The following is a 25112-nucleotide window of genomic DNA, read 5'->3' as shown; positions in this document are numbered from 1 at the left end:
TTAGAGGATTCCTGATCCTCAATAGCTTCCATAAAGGACATCCAGCAACTTTAAACCCTAGAAAAAAATCTGAGGCTTGGTGGAGTTGGGAGGGGTTATGCCTGGGCAGGAATTTCTTTTTATGGCCACATAGCCCCAGTTTAAATGAATAATGAAGTCGTGTGTGTGTTTTTAAAGAATTTCTGCCTTTATCCCTCATTGGAAGATAAAGATAGCACTCCTTAGCATCTGGGGTTTTAGGGATTCCGTAAGTGCCCTGGAATATAACTGAGCTTTTTCTCATAGCAATTTATTTACCTTTGTACATAATCACTTCAACAATAAAGTTAAACATTACTTTAACACTAAGCTAGCTTTCAATTCTAGGATACAGTTTATATCTGCTATGATTTTCAAAAAGCACAGTAAGCAATTCAACCTTGTGTGCCAAGCTAAGCTGCAGGGTCTCTTGTCGTGTTTGGTGTAGATACAAAAGTCCAGACATACCAATTTATTCATTTCTATATATTAACCCAGTTTCAATGTTCCTAAAGATTACAAAAAAGACCACACTTTGCAAAAGCTTTTTAACGTGTGTGGCTTATTGTATATTTGCAAATATATGCAACACAGCATTCAGTTTATAACATTAAAATGGTTATAGATATTTTATATCTGTGTTAGTCCATTGAATTCTGTGTAAGGAATCTCTTTATATTGTTTCCTTTTTGTTCAAGTAGCGTGTCAAATGGATATTGAGATTTATTGCTGATCTGCCTAGAACACCCCTCAAATGTTGCTGGAACTAGCTTATCAGTAACAGTATCTTGTGTTGTAGTTCCTAGAATTTAGGTATATTATGGGGTGCTCTGTATGAGGTACCAATTAACTACTGCAGCTCTCTTGCACTCATACCATAATTATTGCTAGGTGCTTGTTGCTAACTGCTGAATTCCAAGATTATATTGGGCTTAAGAGTGCAGAATGATCAAAACAAAAAAAAACCCAACAAAAAACGACGTGTAAATATGCACTTCAATTATCCAAATATCGAAGAAGGAAAAAAAAAAAAGCATCTACACGTATTCAAAGCAAACAAGGATTGGATGGCTTAAGTGAATATTCACACTTCGTGTGAAAATTCTCAACTCCTTTAGCAAATCAGCCGCAGTATGTGCTTTCACTAGACTGTAGTGTTCTGATTCACAATTACAATGTTTTTATATGATTCCAGTGTACCGAGAAGCACACATTGTCACTCTTTTTTTGTGCTATGGCAAAGTAAATAATCAGAAACGCTTTAAATAAAAAGAAAACACTAAACACATAAAAGTTATGCTTATTAATAGTTTAATGTATGAAGGAAACATCCAGATTTCTGAATATGAAGGTACATCTCACATTAATTTAAGTCTACATAATGTAGAGCCTCTATACTGACATATTGAATTCTCTGCTTAGCCATTTCTGTTATGTAAACAATTGTACATTTATTTGCCATTCTAAAACTTCAGAATCAGTTATGTAATTTTGCTAATTTGTCTGTTTGCTCAGAAGCAGTTTACAGTACTAAAACCAACCAGCCAAACAGCTTCAAGGAAACAAAAAATAAAGTTATGTTCATAAACAAAAGAAAAGGGAGAAAAGAAAAAGCAAAAAAGGTAAAAGAAAAAAGGAAAATAAAATAAAGGTGGGAGAAGGCTAACTATAGTGAGAGATTCATGGTGATGAGAACTGGGCTGTCACAACGGTCACAGAAAAAGGTCAGTTAGTAAATTCTTCTGCAAAAAGCCTACACACTTCAGTCAAGCACATCAGTAGAATGATCTGGTAGTATGTCATCTTTTTGCCTCTGTGGGATGAAGGTATCTGTGTTTGAATTTCCTACTCGCTGAAGGATTTTCCATGCTGGCGACACCATCTAAAATCAACCCATCTGGTTCATGTGTACACTGTTCATGTGGGGAGTCCAGGTTCCAGTCCATACCTGGAAAGAAAAGAGACAATTTTATGAAAAAGCTTTGAACAGAGTTGCAAACATGTAGTACAATTTCATATCATCATACGGAGAGGTTAGTTACCAAAGTAAAGTGAAACTAAATACTCTTAAAAAAATTGCTTGCAGGCAGGTAGAAGAAGACTGTAGGAATTTTGACTTGCCTTTAAATTTCTCATCTTGGAGTACAATACAGGACTTGTATTCATAGACCATGTGTTATTTGCAGCATCTTATAAGCATGCCCTTCGAAGGTAAATGACCATTTGAGGAATCCTTTGATAAATTTATCAAGGAAGTTACTAGGAGAAAGGTGCTCCTACCGCACAAGAAAAAGGCTGGCACACTTCTATGGCCAACTATCACTACTCAGCCAAGAAATGAAAGACTCACCGCTCCAGGTGGAAAAATTAGTGCCCGATAGGAGTGTCCAACCAAGTGCTTGCCATGGCCCACCTCCCTGGGTAAGTAAATAAAGGAAGAAGTGGCTGCACATCAATTGAAATGCAAAATGATGTTTATTAATCACCAAGATGACATCAAAGGACACCAACACACTATGGTAAGGATTAAGCACAACTGTACTGTGTGAAACGCGTCTACAAGACCTGTGTGTTGGTGTCCTTTGATGTCATCTTTGTGATCAAACAACATTTTGGAATTCAATCGATGTACAGCCATTTCTTCCTTTATCTACCACTACTCAGCCAAAGGGGTCTTCCTTCTCTACCCAAAACATAAACTTCACAACTATGGCCAAGTACCTCCTGTTGTCACAAGCCTTGGATCCCCAAGTCCTCAAGCCTTACTCACGAGAGGGTGGTCTTGGCCACAATACAACGTTGTTGCAAAGTTTAAGGAAATACGCTTTACAGAAAAGGGCTGCCAGCTCAGAGGAGTATAATGGATATGGCGACCAAAGATTCTACATTGCTGGAAGAATCTATAGGTGAATATCCCAGATAGGTTAAAAAGGCTGTTTCGGCAGGGCAAAGATAACGAAAGTAAGGTCCTAGGGAAGTACATGGTGCTGAAAAGGGGTCCTGACATTAGCAACATCCTGAATAAAAGATTTTAACAAGGGAGTACAAAGCCAAAGGCCTTTGAAAAAAAGATGGATAAAGCCTATAGGCTACCAGAGGGCACCAAGTTAGATTCTATTCAAGACATGTGGTGACATTGTCCGACTGCACCCATTTTGGGTGTCCAGTGCTGGAAAGACAACCTGACTACTCTGAGATCTAAGATGTTGATGCGGAGTTTGGTTTCCCATCTTGGCCATGTTCCCTGAATTTTTAAAGATTGGAAGACTTCTATACAGACACTTTCGTCTGTTGTAAGAACTCTGAAATTGTAGGGAAGGAAAGATTTTCCCACTGTTAGAACTGAAGTGGTGATCCACTAGGACAAGGAAATTCTTGTTTGGCTGGATAGGAGCATGGGTAAGTCCAAGGGGAAAAAAATGCTTTTTGAGTCAATGTATAGTTGGAGTGTTCTTGAGTGGGTTAGGCAAAAAAGGTACTGCTTCCAAGGAGGCAACCATTGGACCCCAAAATGATCATTGCATCTCTTGAATTTCAGTTGTCGAGCATGAGCTCCTAATGCCGTGTACACACGGGCGGACTTTTCGACCAGACTGGTCCGACGGGACAAATCCGTCGGACAATCCGACCGTGTGTGGGCTTCATCGGGCGCAAATCAGACGGACTTTAGATTTGAATCATGTTTAAAATCTTTCCGACGGACTCGAGTCCGGTCGAAAAATCCACTCGTCTCTATGCTAGTCCGACAGACGAAAACAGACGCTAGGGCAGCTACTGGCCAATAAAATGACTTCCTCATTTTAGTCCGGTCGTACGTCATCACGTACGAATCCATCGGACTTTGGTGTGATCGTGTGTAGGCAAGTCCGTTCGTTCGAAAGTCCGTCGGACCTCTGATGCCGAAAAGTCCGCCCGTGTGTACACGGCATAAGAGGAAGTTTTTTTGAAAGAAAGAATTTTGCTTGGGGAGGTATCCAGGATTAGACCCAAGTACTCCAGGCATAGGTTAAAAAGCAGATTTGTTGAAATTGATCACCCAGCCATATTCCTGGATCAGCTGAGTGCTAATCAATGTTAACAAATCTTTTGCAGCTTCTCCCAACATTGCCTCAATCTCTTAATTCCCTTCTGATTCTGTTCCCACTAGGACTGGCACAGAATCAGATTGAGAACAACAAGTAGAAGTGCTGGGGTGTTTTTGAGCCTTGGACAAAAGGTAGTTGTATTAATGTCACAATCTTTCCAAGGAATTGTGACAGATGCAGAAAATTCAGTTTTTGTTAAGTAGGCCGCTTGTTGGGTGCCTGAAATAAAGCTCGACTTGGCCAATCCTAATGCAGAGCACAGTTAACGTGCGTGTGCAAAGTCTTTTTAGTTTTTCGTCAGCTGTTTAGTGCCCATAGGAACTTGTTTGGCTAAGGAGATTCCACTACTGTTAGACAAAGGCTAGTACACAGTAAGGTTCAGGGGAGAAAGCATATGGCACAAGTCCCTAAACTTGCATCTCAAAATGCAGAAAGTGAAAATTTGTCTGCAGGATCCTCGTGTTTACCTCACTCTCCTCAATAGCTTCCTTATAAAGATTAGGAGGATCAGGGTTATGCTTTAACCGCTTCAGCCCCGGAAGATTTGGCTGCTCAATGACCAGGCCATTTTTTGCACAGCCTCGCTTTAACTGACAATTGTGCGTTCGTGCGACGCTGTACCCAAACAAAATTGATATTGTTTTTTCCCCCCACAAATAGAGCTTTCTTTTGGTGGTATTTTGACTATAAACAAAAGAAGGAGCGACAATTTTGAAAAAAAAAAAACCCACAATATCTTAAATTTTTGCTATAATAAATATGCCACTTTTTTTTTTATCAAAAAAATTTAATTTTCCCTCAGTTTAGGCTAATATGTAATCTTCTACATTTTTTTTTTTTAAACCAAAAATAATTCGCAATAAGCGTATATTAATTGGTTTGCGCAAAAGTTATAGCGTCTACAAAATAGGGGATAGATTTATGGCATTATTTTATATTACTTGCTAGTAATGCCATCGATCTGCGATTTTTGTCAGGACTGCGACATTATGGCGGACACTTGACACATTTTTGAAACCCTTGACAATTATACAGCTGATCAGTGCTATAAAAATGCACGGATTACTGTGTAAATGTCACTGGCAGGGAAGGAGTTAACACTAGGGGGCGATCAAGGGGTTAACTGTTCCCTATGTGTGTTTTCAACTGTGGGGGGATGGGACTGTCTAGGAGGAGAGAGATGGTGTTCATACATAGTATGAACACCATCTCTCCTCTCCCCTGAAAGAACCAGGATCTGTGTTTACACGCACACAGATCCTGGTTATCGCGCCTGCCGGGCACTCATTGCGGGTGCGCCCCTAGTGGCCAAAAGGCGAAACGACGTAAGGCAACGTAGTTTCACCCAACCACGCCATTCTGTCTCAGTAAAACTGGGGTGGATGGTCGGCAAGTGGTTAAAAGATTCAGGTGGTGGAAGATTGCTTTTGGGCCCTGAACACCGAAAGCTTCAGAAGGACAGAGTTTCTTAAAGAAATCAGACACAATTGCATTAAAATCTGCCTTAGTTAGCTAGACCACGTGTTGTGCGATGGACCTAGAATTGGAGGAAGGGAGTTGTGTTAATATGGGACCTTGCTCAAGTGCAGGGTAACTGCTGTCACCCGGAGTATTTTGCTGGGTTTTCTGTAATGCCATCTATAGTCTGAATGTTTTTAGGACCCTTTTTTCTCAGCTCCTCTGCACTTTGTTTCCACAGTGAGGGGATCCCTTGTAGGGTACTCAAAATTAATTCTGAATGAGAGGATATTTGGGGGCCGAGGAAAGGAGTTGCTATAACCCAGGTGATGACAGATGTTCCTCCAAGGTAGTGGAGACATTTAAAGGAGGGTGATAACACACAACACCTAAAACAAGTCACAATCAAAGCAAAACTCGGTCTTACCTTATCCTTTCCGCAGGCCAACAGACCCACATAATAGCCACTTTTTGCTAGAAAATTACTTAGAACCCCCAAACATATTTTTTTTTTTTTTTTTTTTTAAGCAGAGGCACTAGCGAATAAAATGGCGGTCACTGCAATTTTTTATGTCACAGTTTTTGCGCAGCGTTTTTTCGACAGCAATATATACCCCAATTTTTTTTGTAAAATACGAAATAGGATGTTATGCCAAGTAAATACATACCCAACATGTCATGCTTAAGGCTGGGTTCACACCATTAAGAATTGGATGCGGGATCCCTGCATCCAATCTGCAATAGCAGGAGACTTTGACTGGCTCTCTATGGAGCCGGTTCAAATATCCCCGCAGCGGGTCCGGTGCGTTTTGCAGAAAACCACTGTGCGTCTTGGTTCGTTTCAGGACTGAATTCAGCCCAAAATTCAGGCTGAAATTGGACCTGAAACTGAACCAGCACGCACCAGACCCTGCTGTGAACAGAGCCTTAAAATTGCACGTACCAAACTACGGTACTTAAAAATCTTCCCAGGTGACGCTTAAAAAATGTCTACAGATTACCAGTTTAGAGTTAGAGGTCTAGTGCTAGAATTATGGCCTACGCTGACTTTCGCGGCGATACCTTACATGTGTGGCGAGAACACCGTTCACATTGGTGGGTGTTTCCCACTTTTTTTATTAATCTATTTTATTTTTACACTTTTATTGCTATTGCAACAAATGTAAACATCCCTTGCGATAATAGAGCATGACAGGTCCTCTTTATAGAGAGATCTGTTGTCTTTAACCCTCCCGCCGCTTCTAAAAATGATCCAGCAACAAATCCACCACTCCAAACACTTTTAGCAGAAAGTGCAATGCTCAAGGGCAAAATTAATACCGAGGTTATAGCATCTAGCCGCAGCTTAAAGCAGAATTCCGGCCAGCTAATTTTTTTTTTTAAGTCAGCAGCTACAAACACTGTAGCTGCTGACTTTAAATAAGTAGACTTACCTGTCCTGGGTGCCCGCGATGTCGGCCGCCCGAGGCCAACCCGTCCCTCGGGTCCCGGCACCGCCATCCTAAGTAAGGGAAACAGGCAGTGGAGCCTTGCGGCTTCACTGCCAGTTTCCTACTGTGCACGCGCGAGTGGCGCTGCGCTTTGTGAATGGGACACATAAAGTTCCCATAACACACCGCGCCCCATTCCCCAGAAGACAACGCGGGGAGCAGAAGACTACCGCAGTGTAGGAAGAGGCAGATTAGGAAGACTGTCTAGCAACAGCCATTTCACGCAAGTAAAAAAAAAAAATTTTTTTTTCCCTCTATTTTTTTGTGCAATTTTTTTTTTCAGGGTTGACCTCCACTTTAACGCCGCCATTAAACATCAAATTATTTAGCGGCAAGTGGTTAAACAGGTCAAAAACTTTAGAACTTTATGCACAAAACTGGAATCGGAGGAGGCTTGAACATCTACCTCATAGAACCTAAACGTGAAAAAAAGCCCAAAGTTGCAACATTGCAAATCTGAAAACAGTGCTTCTTGGGCTTTTTAGCATCAAGATTCTAACATATACAGTGGTTTGCGCTCTAACCGGAAAGGGAGGAACCTTACTCTTCAGACTATAAGCTTGAATGATACATTTTTCTTGATGTTCACATAAGCCAGAAATTCTCTCTGGTGAAGGGAAGTGAAGACAGACAGAGTGGATTCCATGAGACATGAATGTGCTTAAAAATGAAGACATTCAGAGCCTTGGGATATGAGATGGGGCAGATGCCCCATTTGGGTTTGGGAACAGAGGACAGGTTTGAGTAATATCCTGGGGCAATGATCCACTGGTTCAGAAGACCAGAGAGGGCTCGACTGAGATCTGCTAATCTAAAGAAGATAAAGGGGGGAGAAGACTTTACGGTCATCCACACATAACTGGCTGGTTTGGGCCATCAAGTCTTGCAAGACTGTAGTAAAAATCTCAGCTGAAAGGTCAGAGGATCTGGCTACACCTGACTGCGCTAACGAGGACGCAGATGATAGAATAGGTTCTAGGCACAAGCCGCAACAAGATGCCAGGTTGCCAACCTCGATACCTCAGGTACATTGCAAGCACTAGAGCCGTTAGTAGAGTGCGAGATAGAGGCATCCAGTACAGTGGGACTGTCTCCCTTAAGTCTAAAATAAGACATGGGAGGGACTGCGCGGTGGTAAAGCAATGCAAGAGGTGAGGCAAAAGGTACTAATGAAACCCACAAAGCTGGGAACGGGTAAGGGATGAATGGATAGAGGTGACCAGAGCTCACTGTAGGCAGGCAGCAAAAACAGATTGAAGTTCCACATGATGCTTTGCAAGTAGGAAGCAGAAAGATGCTTCTATGACGCTGTATGATAGAAAAAGAGCATCAACTGAACAGAGTTATGCCATTTTGAGGCAAAACTGCCAGCCAGGAAGCAGAAAATTTTTAAAAAGCATTCTATTACTGTAGGTAACTGAACAGTAAAATAGACAATATCGCAGAAATAAATGAATAAAAAATGTGCACATTGGAACCTGCAGCTGAAACCACACTTTCTTGGCTAGTAAGTTGATAAAACTGAGTTTGTGCCATGGTTTTATTCCTGTACACAAGTCATAAAATGAATGCATTGAAAAAAGCATGGTAAAACGCATCCCTAACGCCAATGAATAGCGCTAACCCAGTTTTGTTTTTTCAGTACTTACACAGAAAATACATCCTATTATAAATTTTAACCATAGAAAACTTACTGTTTGAGGGCCATTCTCTGTTGAGTTTGAAACCATTTTTATAAGTGAATTCCAAGATGGATCAGCAGCATGAGGTCCATTGTATATCGTTCCCCCAGTACCATCTGGCATTGGACCTACAGGAGGAATCATTGCATTTCCATACATTGAGAACGGCATACCCTGTAACAAAAAAAGAAAACAAAATTATATAAATTCCTTTTCTTAGAGTGCATTCAGAGACACAGGATGTCACCTTCAAAATTTACTTCTACCTACAGAAGGATTGGACACTGCCAAACACTGCAGGCCAGCCAACAATAACCCCACTTAACAGCATGCCTCAGTCTTGTGGCAAAGCAATATTGAGCATGACCATAAATACAGAAAGGAGGTACCCACGTCCCTCAATGGACTCCCAAGAAAAGGATTAAAAAAAAAATCCTATTTTCTTGTCCATTGAGGGACACAGGAATTCAACGTCCAAAAGCAGTCCAACTGAAAGGTGGCCAACACTGCAAACAATCATCAATAGGCCCAATGTAACAGAGAACTGGAGACTGCCTACAACTCAAGAGCCACCTGAAGAACCCTATGCTCAAAACTTGCATGAGATTAAGCCAAAACCTCCACCTGGTGGAAAAAGAAAACAGTGTGAAAACAGAAGACTGCTTTGCGGCCCTGTACTGGGGAACATATGCTTGATGCTGAAAAATTCTTGAGAAACTCGCATAGCTTAAAAAATGTCTACATGTCTACAATGAACTGTGGTCTTGACAAGAGGATGACCAAACCAATCTTAAGACCAAACTTGGAACCACCTAGAAAGGTGGAAGGAGGACTCGCCATACAGTGTCCATCCAGGAAGACCAAAAAGTCCGTAGGTGAAAGATAAGAAACACATGACATGTGGCATTCACCTTGGTCAAAAGAAAAGAAGCTCCTTGCAGAGAACTAGCGTCAGAGGGTCCAAAGCACGATGGCCTGGTTAAGGTTAAAAACTTCTCTAGGTCTAGGCGTTAACATACACATTCAATTTACAGGCCCAAAAGGAAAAGGAGTTCTAGGCATTAAAAGACTGAAATCACACCCTCACCTCACAGAGGCAATGACTACTAGGAAAGAACCCTTTGAGATGAAAATAATTACCTCCAAAAAAAATCCAAAACAGAGGTTACTGAAAAGGCAGAGAGAACCAAACTTTGATCCCAGCATCACAAAGGGCAATTACCAGAAGGTACATGGGAAGAAGGTTTTAAGTCTGAAGGCTTCCTTGCCATATTTGGATAGAATGTAAACCCTTCATTTTGCTTAATAGTTCTGAGAGCTGAGCCCTACCGTATTTATCGGCGTATAACACGCACCCCAAGTTTAGGAGGGAATTTTAGGGAAAAAAAACTTACATTTAAATGCCCATCAATGCAGCCTTCTCATTGTCATTTGCAGCCTTGTCAGTGTAGCCTTATCAGTGCATTCTTCCAGTTTAAAAATGGCGCCGGGTCCTCTCGCAGTCCCGAGCGGAGCCGAGTGTACTCGGCATGGCTCCGCTCACAGTCACGCCCAGTCCCTGTGATATGTCCATCATAGGGCGGGACTGGGCGTGACTGTGAGCCGAGCACACTCTGCTATGCATCTCGGTGGCTCGATCCTCCGCTCACAATCGGCGTACAACACGCACCCACAATTTTCCCCTGATTTTAAGGGGAAAAAAGTGCGCGTTCTATGCCGATAAATAGGGTATTTACAAGAAAGGAAGACCCCTCAGAACCAAAGCCCCATGACAGACCTTGTTAGAATATCCTGCCTATGCTAGAGCATCAAAGAGTACCAATGACAGACCCCAAACTTTCATGCAACCGCTGAGAGAGCAGACAACTCCTGGACTAAAGGACAGGCAAGGGGATTAAAGGATTCCAGCATCGATTTCCGAACATTCAGGATCCAATTGAATCCTTGAGACTTCCAGAAAATTAGAGACAAGTCCAACAGAGCCAAAAGCTTACTGCTTTCTCCACAGGGTGTTACCTGTGTATCCCACAATGGGCATGCAATAAGATAGCATCAGAGTATACCCTGGGACCAACATCTTGTAGACCCTGTGGGAGTACAGGGGCAAGACTGAGAAGAAAAAGTTATGAATAGAGAAGGACCTGAAGGCACATGACCTAGTCGACCACAGAAGCCAGAGCAGAAATGTTAGCTTTAGTGGATACCATGCAAAATTTTTGGACTTACAAGCAGAAAAATATGCAAAGGTTCCCTTTGCCGAAGAGAACAATCACCAAGTTTGAACAAACTCCAAAGAGGCTACTCTTCGGCGTTGTCAAAAGGTTCAATTTGTATCCCAGGAATATCACACTGCACCTCGGCGCCTGAAGGGCAAACTACTCAGGGATCCACAAGATGAAGCAACAACCCCAACTTCTGAAAGTGGGGGTGCACCTTCATGTTGTTTAATGCAGAGGGTTTAGCATGTTTCCTTCCCCAGACTTTGCAAGTGGCCGGAGAACAAAGGAGGCTTCGATGTGCATACTCCAGGAGTAAACAAACGAAGGAGGAGACTTGGCACCCCTTTTCCCTAGGCTTTTTATGCTGAGGAAGGCAAGTGCTCTTGTTTCCAGTGACATCCTTAAAAATATCAATGGTCAAGAGATGGCATTCCTTGAAGACCATGTGGGAAAGGTGCTCTATGGATACAGGGCTCACAGTCCAGCCTTTAAACCAGAGTGCACTGAACATATGTCCTGACAAAATACCAATACAGGAGACAAGCTGGGATGCTTCCGGCAGGCTATTACAGCTGATGCGTAAAGCTCCAGCCATCTGCTCCACACCATCAGTAAAGAATCCGCTGCCACAGCAGAGATGTCTCAAAGTGTTTGTAAAGTCCTAAGGTTTTTCACCTTAATGCATTAAAGTGATTGTAAAGTCTTGTTTTTTATCTCTAAAAATACCAAACCTGTTATACTTACACAGGGCAGCCTGGATCCTCCTCTTCTCAGGTCCCTCTTCTGTGCTCCTGGCCCCTCCCTCCTGTTGAGTGCCCCCACAACAAGCAGCTTGCTATGGGGGCACCTGAGCCGAGTCACAGCTCTCTGTGTCCATTCAGACACCGAGCCCCGGCCAGCCCCTCTACCAATTGGCTGATTGACAGTAGAGGGAGCCAATGGCATTGATGCTGTGTCTCAGCCAATCTTGGACGACCGAGACACTTGTGGACATTGCTGGACAGAGATGGGGCTCAGGTAAGTATTGGGGGCTGCTGCACACATAAGGCTTTTTATTTTAATGCATGTCCGTGCTCAATCCCTCAGTGTTAACCCCTTCTGTAGTGGCAACCGTCAGGAAGCCGGAGCTTTAAAAGGACACAGCGACCCAAGTAGATAATGTAGCTCCCGATGTGTAGCCCAGAACGTGATCTACAAATTGTCTTACATGGAACCTGGTGGCTGAAGGTCGCTTCCAGGCTATCCCTGCAACATTAAGTCCAGGCCTGGACAAGGCACTCTAAAAGCTAGGCTGGGAACAGCTGAGTCAGACAGATGCAATCAGAGACCAGCTCTAGCAGCAATGTCCTCCTAGGAACCTAACAAAAAACAGGTATGCTGGTAGTAAGAGGGGTTATCCTGGGCTGGCCTATGGCTTTTTTTTGTTTGCCAGTATCCAATCTTCCTGTAGGTGGAATTATACCCAGATATTATAGATTTCCTATGCTCCCCCAAAGGATGAGAAAGATAAATTTGGTACTACAAAACAAAAAGAAAATTATAATGTAGATAAAAAAATATTACCCCAACTTTAGGAAAGTCCATGTAGCCGGCAGGCATATGTTGATGGAATGCTCCTGAAGCAGGTACAATGCCAGATGCATCTCTCTCAATTCCTTGATGCTGCGAAAACACTCCAGGATCAGACATGGGCCTATGCATTATGTGATTACCCATGCCTGTGTGGCACCAGTCTGACACTTTATCTATAAAAAAAAAAAAAAAAAAAAAAAAGTAAGACAGTTCTATAAAATTAAAGTAACTCCATAGCAGAAGAGGCAAAAACACACACACACACACACACACACACACACACACACACACACACACTAAAAACTACCTTTAGTAGCAGTCTCTCCTCAAATCTTAACATAAAACCTATCGGAAACCAAGCCATTTAACCTACCTTATAACAGGCTTTTTCAACCATGGGGGGGGGTTCTTCATTTTTCTTTACGGGTGCTCTGACAAAATGCCTAAAAATTGGCCAAAAATGGACTAAAAAGGCAGGTTTGATCCCACCTGCTGACTTTAATACAAAGCCACAGGTTTTCATTGTGCTTTAATCTGCAGCGTTAGGTTATGTTTCCACTAAACCCCTCTACAATATCTGGCTGGGGGAATAAAGGTAATTTAATGATGTGGTGTGTATGCAATTTGTTTGGCCTGTGCAACGTGGCACAAACCTTGACAAATGTGGGAATACTGAGCAGTTAGGTTCTGGGCACAGTGCTGAATTTAGTGGTAAGACTTGGCAGGGGTAAGAGACACCTAACCCCATCTAACATTTGTGAAGAAAACCCAATATTTGTATTACAGGAAAAGTCTCTAACATTTTATGGTCCCAAACAACGTATGTTAAAGAGGTTGTAAACCTCCATTTTCAAGTTGTGCCCATAATAAGGCTTACCTATAGGTACAGTAAATATCTCCTAAACGTGTGCCATTTTGGAGATATTTACTTTGTACTGTGCCGAGAAGAAACTGCCCTCCATGCAGTTTCTTCACTAGCGAGTGCCGTGACTGGAGGCTCCTGCGCGCATGCATGGGAGTGAAGTCACGCGACTGTGGCCAATCACAGAGCCGGAGTCCACGGCCCCGGAAGGAAGAGGCAAACATGGATTCTGCCTCCAGAGGAGACAGTGTGGGCTTTGTTTGCAGGTGTCACATAATGTGCTAGTATGCGATGCATACTAGCACATTATGCTTTTAGTTTGCAGGGAACAAAAAAGGAATTAATACCCATCAGGGTTTACTTCCTTTTTAACATAACTGTGTACTGTTTTTCAGTGAGGTCAAAATACACAAAGCAATGTATGCAAAGTGCTTTTCTGCATTTAGGGGAAAAAAAAAAAAAAAAAAGTGGAAAAGCTTTCAATAGGTAAGTTCTGCCCTGCAGTGAGGAAGGTGTTTGGAGCAGGGGTGACCAACCTTTAAGACATTTGTCAATTAGCTATTTCAGAACAGATCCAAGGTGTCTGGTCGGGCTCTTACAACACTTAAGTGTTTACAGTGCAGTAAACAGAACTACAGTTATGCTATACAGTAAAAAAAAAAGCTCCAAAAAGGCCTCAATACCAACATTCTACCAGTAAATAAATCTCTTTAACTGCTTGCTGCCCGCCCGTCAAATGATGGCGGGGTGGTGCAGCTCTTGTTCTGGGACGCCGTTGTATCACGGCGTCCCAGAATGGCCGCTCTTGCGCGCCCGCGCCGTTTTGCTAAGACACGGCGCGACCCCAATCTGAGTAAAGAGCCACGTCTCTTTAACCATGTGATGGGCTGCGTCCAATCACAGCCGGTCACATGTAAACAAGGAGATGCCGGTAATCGGCTCTCTTCACCTCACACAGAGTGAGAGGAGAGCTTATCAGCGGCATCTTCTCACAGGGGGACATCTAGGGATGTAATCAGGGAACTAATCATCAGCGCCCTGATTACAATAAAGTGTCACAAACAGTGCCATTGCTAGCATATAGTGCCCACCAGTGGCAGCAATCAGTGCCCACTTCTGCCCACAAGTGCCCATTAGCGATGCCAGTCAGTGCTGGCAATCAGTGCCGCCTATCAATGCTATCGATCAATGCCCATCTGTACCACCTATCTGTGCCACTCAACATTGCGACATATCAGTGTCCATAAGTGTGACAGTAGTGCCTCCTCATCAGTGCCCATAAGTGCCGCCTCATCAATGCCCACCAGTTCAGCCTATCAGTGCCGCCTCATTAGTGCATATCAGCAAAGGCAAAAAATTACTTAGTTACAAAATTTACTGACAGAAAAAAGTAAAAAACTTTTTTTTTTTCACTTTTTGGTCTTTTTTTTTGTAAAAAATAAAAAACCCAGCATTAAAAAAATAAAAAAACCCAGTGATTAAATACCACCAAAAGAAAACTATTTGTGTGAAGAAAATTATAAAAAAAATTTGTTTGGATACAGTATAGCATGACCGCGCAATTGTCAAAGTGCGACAGCGCTGAAAGCTGAAAAATGGCTTGGGCAGGAAGGGGGTGTAAGTGCCTGGTAGGCAAGTGGTTAAATTATAAAAAAAAAAAATATTACCATTGTGGAGTAGTGCAAGGCAAGGTTATTCATAGGTTAGGTGTATCAAGTACATATTTACCTTGACTGCCTCCCATTCCTTCAAAAGACCAAATTCCACTGTGTCCTACAGAAGTGGCCAGGTTATTCCCAATTACAGAAGGTGTAGATGTCCCTGTCTGCCGTATACGCGCAGAACGTTCTGTTCCAATTGGTACTGGGACTTTCCTGTCATGAGACACCGAGTTGGATTTCTCAGACACCATGGGAACTCCTGAAGATGAAGGAGACTGCGCTCGAACACCAGAAGACACAGCCTGGGCTGTAGAATCTAGGGGGGAAAAAAAAAAAAAAAAAAAAAAAGAATATATAATTTAATAGCAACAGCCAAAAAAAAATGCAAAAGCCAAAAGCATGTCGTAATTTTCTTAAAAACCAGGAGACACCAAGAATCATAGGCATAACAATTAGCACTGGAGAGAATTCAAGGGATTAAAAAGCATAACAATGTAGCCTATTCCTAAACTTTTTACTCAAAAATATTTGTACATGGTCACTAGTGGCAGAGGTTGGTTTAAAGGCAAGGAACAGGTATATATATTAGTGGATATCTACCCTCTACACAGCAAAAAAAAATCCCAGTTAGTGATTATGGTCATTTCACCATGATCATGTGACAAAGTCGTTTCAATGAAAAATATTTAAAGTGGTTTTTAATCCGCTTTTACAAAAAAACGCTCCCATCCCCACTGTGATATAACAATAAGTGCCCCTGCGCCTGTTTTATATATTAAAAAAGGTCGATCTGTACCCATATCACAGCGTCTCCCGGCGATCAGGTAACTACTCGTCTCTCTCCTCTGCCCGGCTGACAGCTCCAGTGGGCAGGGCGGATCACTGCCACTGACGTCAGCCGGGGAGGAGGGGAAGAGAGGAGAGAGCGAGCTGGAGGGGAAGGGGGAAGAGAGGAGAGAGAGAGCTGGAGGGGAAGGGAGAAGAGAGAGAGCCGAGTCATGTGATCGCTGGAAGCAGCTGTGTTAAAGGGACAGATCAGCCAATTTTTTTAAATCACACAGGGGCACTTATTGTTATATTATAGAGGGGATGGGAGTATTTTATATTAAATTATGAGAGCAGAGGGGGCGGGTACCTACACGAGCAGACAGGGAGGGAAGGAAGAGAGGACAGAGCAAGGCTGCGGATGACGGAGGGGCATAAACTGATCACGGTGTCAGGGCTCAGCAGCCATGATATTATGTGGTCAGCTTACAGGGGGGGGGGGGGCATAGCTAGGCAGGATCAGCCAGGTTTTTTTTTTTTTTTTTTTTTTTTTTAGGTGTTATGCCCCGTACACACGGTCGGACACTGATCGGACATTCCGACAACAAAATCCTAGGATTTTTTCAGACGGATGTTGGGTCAAACTTGTCTTGCATGCACACGGCCACACAAAGTTGTCGGAAAATCCGATCATTCTGAGCGCGGTGACGTAAAACACGTACGTCGGGACTATAAATGGGGCAGTAGCCAATAGCTTTCATCTCTATTTATTCTGAGCATGCGTGGCACTTTGTGCGTCGGATTTGTGTACACACGATCGGAAATTCCGACAACGGATTTTGTCAGAAAATGTTATAGCCTGCTCTCAAACTTTGTGTGTCGGAAAATCCGATGGAAAAAGTCCGATGGAGCCCACACACGGGCGGAATTTCCAACACGCTCTGATCGCACATTTTCCGTTGGAAAATCCGACCGTGTGTACGGGGCATTACAGGGGGCCAAATACACAGCACAAGCACTATGCTGTGTAACATTCTTTGAGGGGACAGGATTTTCTTTTTTGTTGGGTTAACAAATGCTTGTGGATCCTGCAGGGACTGACTGAACTCTACACCCAGACTTGTGGCAAGCCTAAAAAGGTGCCTACAATTGCTTTTAATACATGAAGCGAATAACACTTTTGCTTCTCTGATGCGTAAACAGAACCTTTGTTTCACAGGACTTTGGGCCCTTTCACACTGAGGCGGTTAGCAGGTGCTATTGCGCTAATAATAGCGCCTGCAAACTGACCCGAAAGTGTTGCTGCTTTGTCTCCAGTGTGAAAGCCCTGAGGGCTTTCACACTAGAGCGGTGCGCTAGCAGGACGGGAAAAAAAGTCCTGCTAGCAGCATCTTCGGAACGGTGAAGGAGCGGAGTGTATACCGCTCCTGCCCATTGAAATCAATAGGACAGCGCGGCTATATCGCCGGCAAAGCACCTCTACACACACATACATAATTAATATATATATATATATATATATATATATACACACACACACACACACACACACACAGTGGGGATGGAAAGTATTCAGACCCCATTAAATTTTTCACTCTGTTACATTGCAGCCATTTGCTAAAATAATTTAAGTTCAATTTTTCCTCATTAATGTACACACAGTACCCCATATTGACAGAAAAACACAGAATTGTTGACATTTTTGCAGATTTATCAAAAAAAAGAAAAAACTATAATAATATTACATGGTCCTAAGTATTCAGACCCTTTGCTCAGTATTTAGTAGAAGCACCCTTTTGATCTAATACAGCCGAGAGTCTTTTTGGGAAAGATGCAACAAGTTCTTCACACCTGGATTTGGGGATCCTCTGCCATTCCTCCTTGCAGATCCTCTCCAGTTCTGTCAGGTTGGATGGTAAACGTTGGTGGACAGCCATTTTTAGGTCTCTCCAGAGATGCTCAATTGGCTTTAAGTCAGGGCTCTGGCTGGGCCATTCAAGAACAGTCACGGAGTTGTTGTGAAGCCACTCCATTATTTTAGCTGTGTGCTTAGGGTCATTGTCTTGTTGGAAGGTAAACCTTCGGCCCAGTCTGAGGTCCTGAGCACTCTGGAGAAGGTTTTCGTCCAGGATATCCCTGTACTTGGCTGAATTCATCTTTCTCTCAATTGCAACCACTTGTCCTGTCCCCGCAGCTGAAAAATACCCCCACAACATGATGCTGCCACCACAATGCTTCACTGTTGGGACTGTATTGGACAGGTGATGAGCAGTGCCTGGTTTTCTCCACACATAACGCTTAGAATTAAGGCCAAAAAGTTCTATCTTGGTCTCATCAGACCAGAGAATCTTATTTCTCATCATCTTGGAGTCCTTCAGGTGTTTTTTTTTAGCAAACTCCATGCGGGCTTTCATGTGTCTTGCACTGAGGAGAGGCTTCCGTCAGACCAATCTGCCATAAAGCCCCGACTGGTGGAGGGCTGCAGTGATGATTGACTTTCTACAACTTTCTCCCATCTCTCGACTGCATCTCTGGAGCTCAGCCACAGTGATCTTTGGGTTCTTCTTTACCTCTCTCACCAAGGCACTTCTCCCCCGATGGCTCAGTTTGGCCGGGCAGCCAGCTCTAGGAAGGGTTCTGGTCATCCCAAACGTCTTCCATTTAAGGATTATGGAGGCCACTGTGCTCTTAGGAACCTTAAGTGCAGCAAATTTTTTTTGTAACATTGGCCAGATCTGTGCCTTGCCACAATTCTGTCTGAGCTCTTCAGGCAGTTCCTTTGACCTCATGATACTCATTTGCTCTGACATGCACTGTGAGCTGTAAGGTCTTAAATAGACAGGTGTGTGGCTTTCCTAATCAAGTCCAATCAGTATAATCAAACACAGCTGGACTCAAATGAAGGTGTAGAACCATCTCAAGGATGATCAGAAGAAATGGACAGCACCTGAGTTAAATATATGAGTGTCACAGCAAAGGGTCTGAATACTTAGGACCATGTGATATTTCAGTTTTTCTTTTTTTTAAAAACTGCAAAAATGTCAACAATTCTGTGTTTTTCTGTCAATATGGGGTGCTGTATGTACATTAATGAGGAAGAAATGAACTTAAATGATTCTAGCAAATGGCTGCAATATAACAAAGAGTGAAAAATTTAAGCGGTCTGAATACTTTCCAAATAGATAAATGATGAAGAAACTCCTGCGCTGTCAGAAATACCTATGCTAAGGGGCACTGCTGCAACACCTAAATGGCTGATCCAAACAGACAAAAGTGGTATAAATAAAGTGAGTGGTGATTGCGCTGTGATAAAAAGGGGAAGGGGGGAAGAGGAAGGGGAAGGGGCTAGCTCAAATGTATAGAGAGGTGAGTGAAAAAAAAAAAAAAAAATATTTAAAAAAGTAGAATAAGCATGAGGGCTAGTATCATACTAGCACATGAAAAATATTGTAAATACTGATACAAAAGAAAAGAAAGTTCTCAGTGCAAAAGGGCTAGTATCATACTAGCACATATGTGGTAACTTAGCAAATACTTATTGGTGACTCCAAGTAAATAAATAAATGGTGAACAATCCCACCACCTAGTAGTACAAAGTGCTCAAACAATGAGTCATCAGTTCCAAAAAGACAAAATGAAAAAATTATTCAAAATATAACAGTATAATGAAATGTAATAAAGTGCGGTCTCATGGGCACTAAATCTGAATAGACTAAGGAAACAAAATTGCCTAAAACATAAAAAGCTATAAAATGAGTGACAAATACAGTGTGGGTTTAAAAAAAAATATAAATATATATTGAACCAAATAAAAACAAACATATAAATCAAAAAAAGTCCATGTGGGCTAGTAACATACTAGCACATATAAAATATTGTAATTACTGAAACGAAAAAAAAAAAAAAAAACCAGTGCAAAAGAGCTAGTATAATACTAGCACATATGTGATAACTCAGCAAATTCTTATTAGTGACTCCAAGTAAATAAATAAATGGTGAACAGTCCCACCACCTTGTAGTACAAAGTGCTCAAACAATGAGTCAGTTCCAAAAAGGCAAGTCCACAAGCCACAGGAAAGGGAAAAAAAAGTCTTCAGTGGGGACACCTGTGTTTGCAAGCAGCTCACCTTACTGCTGCAAGACAACAGCTTGTAATCCAATAACAAATCACCAGCAGGCAAGGGTCCCATCCAGTAGTTCAGGCGATTTGGGTGGTGGGTGTGCAGGATGGTATATAAAAAAACATAAGCAGACAGTATATAGTATAACTCCGTGGCGGCCAGAGTGCAAAAAGGGACAGGACACAGAAGGGGGATGCACTCACTTTTACAAAATGAGTGTGGGCTTCAATCCAACGAACGCCGAGTTCGTATACCTCAAAAGGGTGTCTTCAAACCGTCCCCATTTCCTCAATGCTCGTCACAATGGGATGAATATATGTGGAGTGTTGGAAGCGAGTGCACATAGCGTGATCCCGTATATAAATCAGTTTATTAGGTTAAAAACAACATGGTACACTTACATTTAGCAGAAGGCTCTAGTAAAAAAACATCCACGAGCACCGAGCTCGTATCCTATCGTCAGTCTGTGACAGTTCCCGTGCTCCAATCTTGACGCGTATCGTCACGTGACTTCATCAGAGGATAACACGGGGTGAAAAGTCTATGCTTTTATATGGTCTCTATGTAATGGGCGTCTGGCGGCCATTTTCTCGAAGTCCGCCACTACAAAAATGGCCGCCCGATGGCTTCGGGAAAATGGCCGCCGGGCGTCCATTTTTGTAGTGGCGGGCTTCGAGAAAATGGCCGCCGGACGCCCATTACATAGAGACCATATAAAAGCATAGACTTTTCACCCCGTGTTATCCTCTGATGAAGTCACGTGACGATACGCGTCAGGATTGGAGCACGGGAACTGTCACAGACTGATGATGGGATACAAGCTCGGTGCTCGTGGATGTTTTTTACTATAGCCTTCTGCTAAATGTAAGTGTACCATGTCGTTTTTAACCTAACTGATTTATATACGGGATCACGCTATGGGCACTCTCTTCCAACACTCCACATATATTCATCCCATTGTGACGAGCATTGAGGAAATGGGGACGGTTTGATGACACCCTTTTGATTTCTACGAACTCGGCGTTCCTTGGATTGACGCCCACACTCATTTTGTAAAAGTGAGTGCATCCCCCTTCTGTGTCCTGTCCCTTTTTCCACTCTGGCCGCCACGGAGTTATACTATATACTGTCTGCTTATGTTTTTTATATACCATCCTGCACACCCACCACCCGAAGCGCCTGAACTACTGGATGGGACCCTTGCCTGCTGGTGATTTGTTATTGGATTACAAGCTGTTGTCTTGCAGCAGTAAGGTGAGCTGCTTGCGAGCACAGAGGTGTTCCCACTAAAGACTTTTTTCCCTTTCCTGTGGCTTGTGGACTTGCCTTTTTGGAACTAATGACTCATTGTTTGAGCACTTTGTACTACTAGGTGGTGGGACTGTTCACCATTTATTTACTTGGAGTCACCAATAAGTATTTGCTGAGTTACCACATATGTGCTAGTATGATACTAGCCCTTTGCACTGAGAACATTCTTTTCTTTCAGTATTTACAATATTTTTCATGTGCTAGTATGATACTAGCCCTCATGCTTATTATACTTTTTTATTTTTTCACTCACCTCTCTATACATTTGAGCTAGCCCCTTCCCCTATTTATCACAGCGCAATCACCACTCACTTTATTCTGAATACTTTCCGCCCCCACTGTGTATGTATATAATATTAATATATATATATATATATATATATATATATATATATATATATATATATATAAAAATTACAACATCTCTGAAGTATACTTGTATACCACAACAGTAAAAAGCCAAGTTCACAGAGCAAATAGATTTCAATCCAATGCACATTCAGCCTGCATTTAATATAAATTAAAACCAGGCTTTAATGCACATGCAGAATGGGTCAGTACTGAAATGGATCTTAGCAACTGTATAGAATGTACATACTTGTGCCATGGATGTGTTCACACACGAAAAAAATAAAAAAAAGTAATCAAATATTAATTTCGATCTATGGACATCACATGTACCTGTTAATATTTACTAATCTGAAAACGCAGAATTACCTAAACTAAACTAATGTATGCCCCACTGTGACATGTGAACGTAATCACAGAGATGAATGTCAATGTTGACCTGTGGATTGACCACGGGTACGCTAAAATTACAGGTTTTAAAACAAGTGGTTCCTTACAGCACATTATCACATCTAAGCAACAAGTGAAATTCTAACATTGATATAATCTTATATCTATCTATATATAGGTTTTTTTAATATAGGTTTCAATTGTAAGGACAGCTATAAAAAAAAACCAAAAAAAAAAAAAATGCTGCATTCTAATGACTGTATGTAGCTAATAATTTGTTATAACATGACAGATGTATATTTTCTCTAAATTTACATGCAGAACATGTCCAGAAAAAGTGACACCCACAGGGGTTGAGAGGAGGGGAAAAAAAAAAAAAAACACACACCCCATCACCACTACTAGGCATTGCATCAAATCGCATGCAATTCTTTGCAGTACAATTTGAGCACATTCATTTTGTATGGGCTCAAATCACACTGGAAAGGTATTATTAGCGGTGAGTACTTACGTACAAGAATTCGTACTCATGCTTGCCAGTTTTAAAAAACGGTATCGGTGCAACCCTAGTACATGTATTATCTGCATACAGTTACCAGAAAACATTTTTGACAGCGCTCCTTTAAGGCCTGGAACTCTCACATCAACAGTTAAAAGGGCATATATCTATCTCTCCTTACCACTTGATGCTGATGAACACGGGGTCAATAAACTAAGAGGAGAAAAATGTTGTCTGTTGAAATTAGAAGCTGCAGGTGCACCTCCTGGTGCATACATCTGACCTCCAGAGATATTAGAGGCAAAGGTACCCAAATGAGTAGTGGATGATGCCACAGATGTGTAAGATGAATCCATATTCACAATACCTTAAGAGAAAATCATAAGTATCTTTAATGTGCTGCTAATGCTAAAAACCTGATCAGACTACTTTATGCCTTTCAAATCAGCCGATACATTTTTACTTAAAGTAGTAGTAAAGCAGCAAATATTGTGATTCAAATTAATCTAGAATTAAAAAGCCCATGTACTTATGGAATAACCAAAACTTACCTGACTGACTTTGAGTTGGTCTTTGCATTGGCGGCCTGAAACCTGGTGCTTTGGAAGTATCAGATGGAAGCATCGACTCTGGATTTGGCAAATATGATGGCTGTGCAGACAGCATGGAGTCTGAAGCAGATGGAGACGACACCATAGAACCACCCCAGAAAGGATGTGAGGGATTGGGACCATTTTCAAAAAGTGTGCTAAAAGGACTGAAGGGCAGAGAAGAACTGAAATTGGGGGCCATAGGTTTGCTTGAAGAGTGACCGGAATTCTGAGCAGAACTTTGCGTACTTAAACTGGAGGGATGTGGGCCTGAAGGTACACTTTGGGGTCGTTTAATATTTGTGTGAGGACCAAGCCCTGATACAGAAGAATTTTGTACTGGTACTTGGCTCTTGTGAGTAGGGTTTGTTCCATGTAAGGGAGGCCTGACTGCAGAGGATTCCATTTTAGCAGCAGATGGAGTAGATGATATAGAGGAGTGGGACAAGTTGTAGGACGTTGGGATATTAGTAATGGGAGAAGGCTGGTGAGTGGGACCACTGACAGCCAAGTTGTGGGAAGGGGCCATTCTGGGATCTGGAGGAGGGGGAACTTGCGTCTGCATTAGTGTAGATCTGGAATCCTGTGAAACAGATGTTGGAGGGTGCTGATGTGTGTTGTGTGCTGTGGTACTCCCAGAGGTAGAGCTCACTTGCTTACTGCTGCCTGAGCTATTTATCTCCATCACAGGTTGATTGCCCAAGTCCTGATCACTAGAAAGTGAGGTCCCTTTGTTTGGAGAACACGTCAGGCAATTAGAGGGACTGTTTCTGGAACCTCCTCCAGGCAAGGAAGGTGGGGAGGGTGATGAAGGTGAAGACGAAGTATGATGTTCTTTGGCAGTGGGAACAGGGCAGGTGGAGGCTGTTGGTGTGGTGATGTGGTTACTTGCAGTTGTGGTAACTGTGGTTGTAGTAGCGTTAGGCGTTTTAACAACTGTGACAAAAAGTTGTCTCCTGACTGAAGGTGAATTGAGGCTCCCATTTGTAGATGAGACAGGCACTGAGGCCACAGAGTTTGTAGTAGCTGTTGGACTAGTAGATGAAGGGGGTCCTGGGATCACCTGAGGACTGCTCAAATTTTGATTAGCATGGCGAGGCATCACGTGAGATTTCGGAGAGTTGGTAGCTCGTGCAGGGCTTAGAGGCCTAACTGGAAAGGGGCCCCATGTGGATTGAGCAGGGGGGAAAGGTCCTCCAAAGTGCGTCATGGGTAACCGTGGAGGACGGATTTGCTGGAAAGTCTGAGCAGCAAGTAAAGCATGAGCAAACTGTGGAGGAGGGTACGCCAAAGGTAGAGAGACTGGAAATCCTGGTCGCACGTTATTCACTGGATTTTTCATGGGTTTGTGAGCAGATGCTTGAGAAATGGCTGGCACAGTGAGGGAAGAGGCAGCTTGTGATGATGAAACTGTGACAGCGGTAACTTTGATTCCCATAAATGAGCTGCTAGCAGATGTTACCGCTGCAGAGGTTAAAGGTGCTGCTTTTGTATTTGCAGAGGAGGCCTTTAAACGATTCTTTGGGATAAGTTCATCAATTTCTTTATCGGGATCCTTAATAAGTGCATTGATAAGATGTGTGGCTTGTCTGGTGGATTCTGTTCCCCCCCTGCAAAAATGAAAGAAAGTTCATCATTGGCCAATTAGAATGATTTGATAACTGTAAAGCGTAACAAAACACAATTTAAATTATGAGGCATGATAGAAAGCAAATTAAACACCATGTCCAAAGGCCAGTAAATAGACCAAAATTTGAAAGATTTTGATCTCCTTGCTTCCCGTCTAGTTGACATGATAGTCCCAAAGGGGACACTAAATACAATAAAAACTTAAAGGTTAATTCCCTTGCTCTACAAAACAAAAATAGGATTTTTGTACTCTCTAAAATCCTTTTCTTGGGGTCAATTGAGGGACACTGGAATTCAGATACTGCAGAGATACTGACAAACAAAAAAAAATACAAAGATAAAAGCTGCTAGCAACACCACAATAGGAAAAATTGTGAAAAAACTGAATAAAAACCAAAAGTTTCCATGCTGA

At 42.4% G+C, this 25112-nt stretch overlaps 1 protein-coding gene across 8 annotated transcripts in view; it reads right to left on the bottom strand.

The window, feature by feature from the left end:
* Positions 1 to 1312: 1312 nt before the first annotated feature.
* ANKRD17 (ankyrin repeat domain 17) overlaps positions 1313 to 25112 on the bottom strand; it is a 212247-nt gene continuing 188447 nt past the window's right edge. For all 8 annotated transcript variants that reach the window (XM_073600429.1, XM_073600457.1, XM_073600439.1 and 5 more), the window contains 6 exons: positions 23033 to 24681; positions 22663 to 22848; positions 15115 to 15363; positions 12516 to 12697; positions 8746 to 8907; positions 1313 to 1966 (listed from right to left, as the gene is read on the bottom strand). In XM_073600429.1, coding sequence (XP_073456530.1) covers positions 1907 to 1966; positions 8746 to 8907; positions 12516 to 12697; positions 15115 to 15363; positions 22663 to 22848; positions 23033 to 24681 — 2488 coding nt within the window. In that variant the 3' untranslated portion in view covers positions 1313 to 1906. The remainder of the gene's footprint in view (positions 1967 to 8745; positions 8908 to 12515; positions 12698 to 15114; positions 15364 to 22662; positions 22849 to 23032; positions 24682 to 25112) is intronic.

This window comes from Aquarana catesbeiana, linkage group LG01 (genome assembly GCF_042186555.1).
Source record: "Aquarana catesbeiana isolate 2022-GZ linkage group LG01, ASM4218655v1, whole genome shotgun sequence".
Classification (NCBI taxonomy): domain Eukaryota; kingdom Metazoa; phylum Chordata; class Amphibia; order Anura; family Ranidae; genus Aquarana; species Aquarana catesbeiana.
This window is presented reverse-complemented; position numbering and strand designations above follow the sequence as displayed.